The sequence below is a fragment of the Citrus clementina genome, unplaced genomic scaffold (assembly GCF_000493195.1).
Source record: "Citrus clementina cultivar Clemenules unplaced genomic scaffold, Citrus_clementina_v1.0 scaffold_3, whole genome shotgun sequence".
NCBI lineage: Eukaryota > Viridiplantae > Streptophyta > Magnoliopsida > Sapindales > Rutaceae > Citrus > Citrus x clementina.
The window spans coordinates 32,390,738-32,401,657 of record NW_006262339.1 but is presented as its reverse complement, the minus strand read 5'-3'; the positions used below and the strand labels follow the sequence as shown (position 1 = coordinate 32,401,657).

The 10,920-nt window shown below is 32.7% G+C and overlaps 2 protein-coding genes and 1 pseudogene across 2 annotated transcripts; 1 reads left to right on the top strand and 2 right to left on the bottom strand.

Annotated features, from left to right (window-relative positions):
• Positions 1 to 1,240: 1,240 nt before the first annotated feature.
• Positions 1,241 to 1,684, bottom strand: LOC112100153 (RPW8-like protein 1). The gene has a single exon (XM_024188603.1). It carries the CDS (start codon positions 1,682 to 1,684, stop codon positions 1,241 to 1,243), a length of 444 nt encoding a protein of 147 aa, XP_024044371.1.
• Positions 1,685 to 5,771: 4,087 nt separating this feature from the next.
• On the top strand, positions 5,772 to 7,200 carry LOC18046542 (annotated as a pseudogene).
• Positions 7,201 to 7,941: 741 nt separating this feature from the next.
• LOC18046541 (germin-like protein subfamily 1 member 17) lies at positions 7,942 to 8,783 on the bottom strand. The gene is made up of 2 exons (XM_006442375.2): positions 8,599 to 8,783; positions 7,942 to 8,480 (listed from the first exon to the last, which is right to left on the bottom strand). Exons 1-2 carry the CDS (start codon positions 8,720 to 8,722, stop codon positions 7,942 to 7,944), a joined length of 663 nt encoding a protein of 220 aa, XP_006442438.1. The 5' UTR covers positions 8,723 to 8,783.
• Positions 8,784 to 10,920: the final 2,137 nt, after the last annotated feature.

Sequence of the window (10,920 nt, the reverse complement as noted above, 5' to 3'; positions counted from 1 at the left end):
TGCTTGACTACTTGTTCTTTTAACTCTTTACAGAAACAGACATCCGCTCAGAATTTTTGAACGTATGTGCACTTTTATGATACTGTAAATATTCTTATATATATATATATATATAATGGTTTTAAATCTAAACATTTATATATAAATTGCATTATAGTCTTGGTTTTTATCAATAAAATATTTAGCTTGAAGCCTTAGCCCATAATTGATGTGCAAAAATGGAGAGAAAATGGAGGACATGATCCAATTGAATAATGACATGTGTACGCACAATCAACTAGTTTAAAGTAACGATTTGTCTTTTTATTTATTTATTTTATCTTTTATCGTTTTTGTCCTCCCTTTTGTTCTTTTGTACATACTACTCTTTCTTTGAAGGTGGTTAGTTAACTACTAACTAGTCATGATGAAATTTCTAAGAACATGCAATGATGAAATCAATATGCCGAGTTCTAGACGAATGGATGTTATTACTAATAGTTAATTGAAACTTGCAGATCATTTTTGTTTTATAAATAATTTGAGAGGACAATATAACTTGCAGATCAAGCGATCAAGTTATGTATAATCAAATGAGTTGACTGGGGTAGGCTGCATGTCAAAAGTCCCATGCAGTATGCGTATGTTTAAATTTAAAAAATCTATATTGATAATTTTTTAATATAAAAAACTTTTTTTTTTCCATATTATAACATAAAAATTCGATATGCATTACCATTGCTTGCGTTGGAATCAACCCTATACCCTAAACTCTCTTTCTCACGACATTTTTCATAGTCATAGCATAATCTTTAGAGAATTAGACCAATTAAATGCATGCATGTCTGAGATTTAATTTAATCCGGTTTGGTAGTGAGGTAATGTGGCCTCTAAATGGATTAAAAACTACATCTATCAAAGAAAAGTTCATAGATGATTAGAAAAGATGATTGGTAAAAACAATTACTAGTTCGTATATACATTTTTTGTTTAGAAACATAGATGAAATTAAAAAAAAAAACCACATCTAAAGAGACTAAAGGCTGATAAAAAGCCAACAAAATAATGAACTATCATACCTTGCAGAGTTATATTATTAATTAATTATTTTTTCTTTAACACCCACAGTGTCATAATTTTATTTGTTCATTTTATTTATTTTTAAATATCAGCACTCACAGGCCCCAACAGCTAGGCTGCGGCAACCCATCGGCTGGGCATAACAAAAGCAATCGTGCCCGGCGCCCTTAATTAATTAGTGTTACATATCTTGTATTATACGTTGAAGGCGCTGGGTATCAAGCGCTTGTCCAACCTGGAGCACTGCGGAAAGGTCACGAAGAGAAGAATCCATATTCCGAAGCCTTTTTTCGTATTTCCTCTTCTTGTACAAGTTCCAGCGACGGATGCTTGAGCACTTTGAAACCAGAGCTTCCGCTTTCTTCAGCTGTTGAAGAAACAAACGAATGATCTCTTCTCTTTTATTAGAGTCCTCCAGCTCTCGATTTAACCTATCCATTTCTTTGATCAAAGGACTTAACAGGTTGATGGTGTTTTCAAGGCTATTTAGGGCGTCTCTGAAGTTGCTGCACCTTGACTTTGATTCTTTAATCGCCACCATGATCTCTTGAAGCGCAACACCTAGAATGGCCCCTGCTAAGAGACCTCCCACTGCCGTTGCCGTTATCGTAACCGGTTCTGGCATTGTCCGCCGTCAGCTATATATCTATATATATATATATATATGATCTGGTCTGTTAGCTTTCACAAATATTAATACAAAACAATAAGGCAAGAAATCAAGTTGATACATGTACCATTGCAACAAATCCTTTATATAGCAAATTAACTTAGTCTTCAAAGATAACAAGTTGACTGAAGAATGGACCTATGTCAGTAAACCCTTTTTGATAATATTTAACTTGATCATCAGTTTCAGTTAACAATTAACTATTAGTAAAAAAATATAATACCTGGTCGTCTAGAGCTTTTGGTCTATTTGATTTGATCATTGCATGTTCTTGGAAATTAGTTTCCCCTTCCAATTGGATCATGACTAGTTATGACTTGTTATTAATTATTACCTCCGCAAGGATACACGCATCAACGTTGTGAAAAAAAATAAACTACAGTACAAACCTCTCCTTTTTTATTTTTTTACCCCACCAAAAGTAACTAAAGTACAAACCTCTCCTTTTTTATTTTCTTTTCCCCTCCAAATAGGTAGGTAATCGGACCAAGTCAAATTAATGAATTAAACTCTTTAAAACCACTTGGTCAAGCAAAAATTAATTACCTCTAATTTTTTTGGAAAATAACTAAAAAGACTAATTAATTGATGAAAATATATATACACATGTCATTATTCTAGTCGTTTGTGTTCCCAATTTTACCTTCATTTTTGTATGTCAATTATTGAGCAAACTCATATTTAGAAACTAAAGAGTTTTGTAATATTCTCAGTTGATGCAGAATATTTTTTCTATTAACACAAATTTTTTGTTTGAAATTCTAGAAACCGCCCTTCAGGTTTCTCATTTTGAATCTTATCCATTTACGAAAAGAAAAAGAAATCATCATCTAGAATCATAAGTTCCTTCACGATTTTCCTAGGATTGAGCAGCCTGTAGAATATCCCTTTTCATTGATGAATTTGACCTGAAGAGACTTTAGTGACTAAGACCTTAGAATATCTAATTAAAGTCGAAATGTAAATTTCCTCTGATGAATCTGGGAAGGTTTCTCAATTTATTTTATGTCGCCGTCGTGTACAAGTAGCAATCTTTTGTTTTCGACCGAGTGCACTGTTGAAACGTTAGCCCACCAAAGCTTATTTTTCCACACGGTTTTTCTTGACAAATTGGACGTTGGTGGCACAAATATTTGACAGGTTGTTGCCATGCATGCATGAAGATTTTGTTGCCCACTAAAATTGATTGTTCATTCTAAATTCAATTTGACAATTTGGCAAGTTGTAGCCAAATTGAATCAATCTACAATTAAAAAATATTGAAGATATATTTACATATAGAGTCAATGGATGTATTGAATTAATGGTGTGTTTACTTTATGAATTAGAGAATGAGAATAAAGAAATGAGAATGAAACTCATGTTTACTTGGCAAAATGTAATTTGGGAATGAGAATAAAATGTATGGGTTCCACACAATTTGGGAATAAGAAATGGAAATCTCATTCCCATGGGGGGTTGGAAATGACAATGAGGGAATGAGAATGAAATATATGTTTACTGTTGTATCCCTTTAATTTTTTCATATTTCCCAAATTACCCTCATTCAAAGCACAATTAATTTTATTATTTTAAATGCCATTAATAATAATAATAATTATTATTATTAAATTTTATTAACTTTATTATTTTAGTTATTATTAATTATTTATATTATTATTATTATTATTATTATTATCATTATTAACGATAAAAATAATTATAAAAATAATAAATAACAAAAATAATCAATTTATCATTATTAAAAATATTATCATTATTGTTATTATTATTATTAATAATAAAAATAATTAAAATAATAAAGTTAATAAAATTTAATAATAATGTAATTTTCATTATCTAGATATAAAAATGATATTAATTAAAAAATAATAATAATCGTTAATGATGATAATATTAATAAAAATAATAATAACAATAATTAATAGTAACTAAAATAATAAAGTTAATAAAATTTAATAATAATAATAATAATAATAATGATAATAAATGTTAATAATGATGATATTAATAAAAATAATATTAATAGTAATTAATAATAAAAAAAATAATAAGTTAATAAAATATAATAATAATATTATTATTATTATTAATAAATGTTAATAATGATAATATTAATAAAAATAATATTATCAGTAATTAATAATAACTAAAATAAAAAAGTTAATAAAATTTAATAATAATAAATTATTAATAATGATAATATTAATAATAATAATTAAATAATTATTTTTTTATTAATTATTAATACTATTGGTATTTTGATAAATTGATTCTCATTCCCATTTATTTTGCTAAGTAAATACATCAATGACATTCTAGCACATTCTCATTCCTATTTACTTTTACCAAGTAAACATTGAAATCTAACTCTCATTCCAGCCAATTCCAATTCTCAGCCCATTCTCATTCCACCTCATTCTCATTCCATGGAGTAAACGCACCATAAGCGAAGAGGCATTCTAGTATTAACTACTTAGATCGATATCTCTTCTGCATATTAGAATTTTAATAATTTTCCAACAATCTTCTAAGAACATATCGTTAAGCTCTAAGAATTTATTAGAAAAAATATCTATAGTTAGTTTTTCCTAATATCTCAATATTAATAATATTTTAAAATATATCTCAACATTACTAATATTTTAAAATATTAAAATTTGATGAAGATGGATGATTATACTCTAATATTTAAGAAAATCAATATAAGGAAATTAAGAATTTGTTTTTCAAAAATCAAGATTATGTGGGTATAAGAAAATCAAGATTATGTGAACACAAATTTTTGAAAAGAAAGTTATTATCCTAACTACGCATAAGGAAAATGTGATATTTGTGACATAGAGTTCCCTCAAACTTTGTGATCGATGAATAAAAATTTAAAACATATGACTAAACAATCGGTCAAAAATAATTAACCGCGTTTTCAAATGTCAGTAGCCCTATCAAACAAAACTATATTAATAATAACACTGATGTTTGCCCCGGGTCAAACCTCGAAAGATCTCTAAAACAACGCCGTTTCATCTATTATTTTGTTTTTGTTTTCATTCTTAATAAAACGACGCCGTTTTTCAAAAGGCAAAATTCTCACGCTTAAGGCAAAAGCAATGCCAGAAGTCCAGAACCCATCTGCTTTCTCTTCCTCTTCGTTTCACCACACTAGAATTTTGAGTACAATTCTTACATAGTACACTTCTCCCAAAACCCAGTTGTCAACACAAACAAACTACTTGCTTCACTTCAAAAAACTTGTTGTAACCAACAACTTGCTTCTGCTGCTGTAGCTGTTGTCGTTGCTGCAGTGGTCTTGAGTCCACAGATTCAGAAGAAGCAAGTCCAATGGATAGCTCTAAGTCGAGAATTTCTTGATAATGGGTGCTGCTATGCATTATTTCTTATTAGATCTAAAAAAACTTTTTTTTTGGGTGGGGGGTGTTTTGAATTTGTGTAATGTGCAAGTGATCGATGATAGCTGGAATATTACTAGGAAGCACAGATAATAAAATAAAGAATTATTGGAATACACACATCAAGCAGAAGTTACTTAACCATGGCCTTGACCCTCAAACTCACCGCCCTCTCAACCAAATTCATAACCATAATAATTTCAACAAATAGACTATTAATAATAATGAAGAAATAATGCATAGCAACACCCATTATCAAGAAAAAAGAGAGAAGAAGATTAATTAATTACTTGTTTCAACTGGACTAAACAAAGAGGAAGAAGAAGACTGCTATTTGCAAACTAAAACGACTTCGTTCACAACAAATCAGAACAAACAAAAAAAAATTCAAGCAGAAACAATGTCGTTAAGAGAACGAAAAAAAGGAAGAAGCAAGGGTTCAGCTGGGTTAAAGAAAGGGGAAGAAGAAAGCTGCCATTTGCAAACCAAAATAACTTCGTTGAAAGCAAATCAAAACAAATAACAAAATTGAAACAAAAACATCCTCGTTCAATAGCGCTTGAAAACAAAAAAAAATTAAGAGCCGAAACGGTATCGTTTGACTCGGGGCAAACATCATTTTCCATATTAATAAAGCAAAACCCACGTCTCCCTTCAGGCTTGCTTCTCTTCTTCGCCTCCAAAAAGACCCGAAACTCGCTCTGCAACTCTTCAAAAACCCTAATCCTAACCCCAATGACTCTGAAGCCCATCCATTAAAACCCTTTCGCTACAATCTCCTTCACTATGACCTTATCATCACCAAGCTTGGCCGAGCCAAGATGTTTTACGAAATGCAGCAAATCCTTCACCAGCTCAAGCACGACACTCGCGTCGTTCCCAAGGAAATAATTTTCTGCAATGTTATCAGCTTTTATGGACGTGCGCGATTACTCGAACACGCATTCCAAATGTTTGATGAAATGTCGAGTTTTAATGTTCAAATGACGGTCAATCTTTCAACACGTTGTTGAATCCAAAGTTAACGTGCGGAAAGCTTGATAGAATGAAGGAGTTGTTTCAAATTATGGAGAAATATGTTAGCCCAGATTCTTGTAGTTATAATATTTTGATACACGGTTGTGTTGTAAGTCGGAGATTAGAGGACGCGTGGAAGTTGTTTGAAGAAATGCTTAAAAGAAGACTGCAGCCAACACTGGTGACATTTGGGACGTTACTTTATGGTCTTTGTTTGGGGTTGAGGGTAGATGAGGCATTAAAGTTGAAGGAGGATATGATGAGAGTGTATAATGTGAAGCCTGACGGACAATTCTTTGCGTCATTGATAAAAGGGCTTTGTGCGGTTGGTGAGTTGAGTTTGGCACTTGGGGTTAAAGAAGAGATGGTGAGAGATAAGATTGAAATGGATGTAGGTATATATTCTTCATTGATCAGTGCGCTTTTTAAGGCGGGAAGGAAGAATGAATTTCCTGCGATTTTAAAGGAAATGAAGGAGCGTGGGTGCAAACCGAATTCTGTAACATATAATGCATTGATCAGTGGGTTTTGTAAAGAGAAGGATTTTGAAGCAGCATTTAAAATTTTGGATGAAATGGGGGACAAAGGCTGTAAGGCAAATCCTATTAGTTATAATGTGATTCTTGGGGGGCTGTGTAAGGACGGAAAATGCAGTGAAGCAAAAGATTTGTTTGAGGATATGCCTAGACAGGGCTGCAATCCTGATGTTGTGTCCTATAGGATACTTTTTGATGGGCTATGCGATGGGACGCAGTTCAGGGAAGCTGCTTTAATTTTGAATGAGATGATTTTTAAGGGTTTTGTACCTCGTTCTGCTCGTATAAATTTATTTATTGGTCAGCTGTGTGAGATAGGGAATGTGGAGGATCTGTGGACAGTTTTGAATACCCTGATTAGGGGGAACGATATTGATTTTGATACGTGGAGAACTGTGATTTCTAAGATGTGCAAGGATGACATGCTCTTGAATGCATCTCAACTTGTTGAATCCTTGATTAGCCCTAAATTTGAGACTCTGGTAACCAATAATTGAGAGTTCGCAAGTGCGAACACATCTATTGGCTAGACGTGAATCTTTCTATCAGTCTACATGTTCACCAATCACCGTGTTCATGTCCGTAGTTGTTTTGGTCTGCACAGGTTTTAGGTCACCGGCCAAGTTGCCTAGTTAGGAGTTTGTCGAAAGTGATAATACATGAGAGGGTTAATGTGTACAAACTTTATTAGCTTCAATCTGAAAGCAATTGCAGTTCTGGATGGTTTGTGCAGTAATTTTCATGGGTGATCTTCATTTTGGCCTGTCATGTAGTCAGATGTTTCATAATGCTCAAAATCATAATGAACGATTCTCAGGTGCGTGTAACATGTTAGCCAGCGTAGATTTGACTTACTTATTGAATATCTTGTCTTTTAGCATAACCCAGAACTTTATATAACTACGTCTTTTGTGAGACCTTTTGAGAATCCTTCAGATTAGTCCATATATAATTTGAAAACCTCCCCCGATAAGGGCCCTCTAGGTCGACACAGCTAAGAACAATTATCTGTGGCCCCCCGTCAAAATAATAATAATAATAATAATCCGAGATCAGATAAGAGACCATTGATCACATTGAATGAAAAATACATTATTTAATTAAGGGTTAATTAGGAAACCAAACAAAGCTGACTTGAGAGAGGTACAAATGTACGAATCTCTTTATTACATCAAAATCAACTGATAATGACAATAATTAGAACGAGAAACATGAATAAATGGCAAGATTATTCAAATAAGCTGCACATTTAGAACTTAGCCTCAAGATCTTTCACCGCATCTACGTCCAACTGGAATGCCTTGGCAAGAAAATCAGGATTGATTGGAGGATTGGCTCCGAAGACCGAGTTTGCAACGGTAATGACACCAGGATTCTGGCTGCTTAGAGCGGCGATGGCAACTGCATTTGTTTTTCCAATGTTGAACTGGAAGTGAATCAAACCAATTGGAAACACGAAAACATCTCCCTTTTTCAGAACTTTTGCAATGAGTGTGTTGTTTAGCTGGTTTGATGTCACAAAACCAACATAAAGTGTTCCTTCCAAAACCGTCAGGATTTCAGTGGCACGAGGGTGAGTGTGAGGAGGGTTTTGGCCATAGGGTGCATAGTCAATACGGACTGCTGATATTCCGAGAGTGTTGAGTCCTGGAATTTGGTCAACATTTGCATTTTTTACACTGAAGCCAAGTCGGTTTGCTGTGTTTCCAGGCTTGTCTAGCCCTGATAAGAAGAAATCTCCTGTCCTGGCAAGCTTGGGGTCCTTGCAGAACTTCCCGTTGACAAAGACTGCGTCCAAGAATTCAGAATATTAATTAGTAAGGTGAATTTGAGATCAACGTACACGTATACATAAACAAGTTTAAAAGATTTTTTAGGACAGAAAATTAAAGTGTAAAAAATATACCTGCGTTCTTGGGCTCATCAATGGCTACACAGATATCCTGAAGAGGACTAGGGTCAAAGGCAGAGGCCAATGAAGAAGCCAAAATCAAGAGAGCAAAACCTGTAAGAAATTGAACATTTCTCATTGTGTTTAATTAGCTAGCTAGCTTTGGGATCTCACTCTGTTTAATCTCTGAACTTATTCTTATTGGTTTAGTGCGAGGTGAGAAATGTTGCAAGGTTAGCAACCCTATTTATAGATGAGGATTTATTGAACCGGCCTTGTTTTCCCTGCTCGGAGCAGATCAACGAAGGCTTGCCAATTCTTCAATTGTTCATCTGTGACTCTGTAAAAACTGAGGAAACTTGTCATCTCAGTACATTTTCTTCTTCATTTGCTTACATCAACATATTGTTTTTTAATACTGAGTCATGGCAATCTATTTGTGTATTATTATATTATCTAAAAATTTCATTGACAAACTCCAACTTCCAGAATGGTGAATGTTCGTTTTGATTTTTTAATGTTTTTCATTATGTTTTCAGCAGGTGCGCAAATATTTTTAAGGCTGGGCCCTTAGAGGCCCGAAAATTGAAATTTTTAGAGCTACTTACTTTTTGTAAGTTACATAGTGTGTGCCGTTGTAACTGATATATCACTAATTATTTTTTATAATGTGTTGGATATTAATTGTATTTTATTTTATTTTTATCTTTTATCAAACAGGAATCTAAAGTTATGATAGTGTAAGCGTAGTTCAAGTGCATTATTTGTTATATTTTTAAATTTTTGAAGGTAAATCAAGCACATAATTCACACTGGCAGACTTGAATGCTACTTAAATGAATCTGAAGGGAGGTTTTATCATTAAATCATTGAGTGGGATTACAGTCTTAGTTAAATAACAACGACTAATTCTATCAAAATTTTCTACAGTCAAGTATTATGTGCCGTTTTATCGTAATCATCATTACAAGAAAGAACCTAATCCAACTCTTCACATCTATTAATCCAATCTAATTGAATTATGTAATGCCACGTAGTATACAAAATTCTCACACACACTTTTTCCAGTTGAAGAAAACTACAATGAGTGATGACGATAATGATGTTTTCCCCACTATATTTTTAACCTTTATGATAAGTTTATTACAGTACTCAGTGAAAAAGTTATAAAAAATGTTATAAAATACCCTATATGGAATACTAAAAATATTTTTTTAATAAACACTCTTTTTATTTATGAATTTTTCAGTTTTTAATAACTTTCTCACTCTTTCAATCTTAATATCTATATTCATCTCTTCAAACTTTCTTTATTATTTAATTTTTAAAGAAAAAATAAGAAAAATATTATACTTAGAAAATAATAAATATTTTATGGGTTTAATACAATTTTATCCAACCTGTAAATTTTGTTTTGGCTTAGAAGATTAATTCTCAAATTCAAATTTTTTTAATGATAATAAAAACTTTTATATTGTGTAAGCAAAATAAAAATAAGGAGAGAAAGAAAATATAAATGGTTTAATTCTAGTTAAATTTGTCCTTAAAAGTAATTGTAATATAACAGAGGTTTTATAAGATTAATCAAGGGGTGCCAATAGTCCAACTCTTTATTATACTCACAAATCGAACATATATGTCTAGCCCAATAAATATCCAGCCATATTAAAGGAACCTTGTCATGGGGCTAAATTGGCGTGTGCGGGTACGCTCAATAAAAGCATGCAAGATGCACTATGCAGTAGAGTGCGCTCAACAATGGGCCACTTTTTACAACTAATTAGCCGTAGTGCACTTAGTAAATAATCATGCTCGGCCTGAATTTTAAAATTCTCTAACAATTTGTAAATTACTAGAAGTTTTTACACTTTTGTACTTTAGTCCCTAACTAGATATTTAGGCAAGTTACTCCCACTTGATAGGAAGCTTCATGAGTTAGCACCCAACTCTATAAATAGGGGTGAGCACTCACCATTTTGCGCAACAACACACACCACCACACCAGCACACACACACAACACACAAGCTCTCTTGCAAAAAGCTCTCTTTTTCCTCTTTAATGAGTAATAAAATTATATTTAGTCATATTACTCTCTCTTCTCTCTAGCATTTCCACAAGTATCATTTCTTTGCTAGTTTGAGAAGATCGAAAGTAGGGATGACAGTTTTTTCCAGACTCGGCCCGGACTCGGACGAACCTGAACAATTCGGTCCGGGTTTAACCCATACCAGAGTGCAATAAAATCCAGATCCGGAATTATTTTTCTTAACCCGGATATATCTGGGTCCGAATGCGGGTTTGATTTAACCCGCATATCCGGAACCCAGACCCGGATA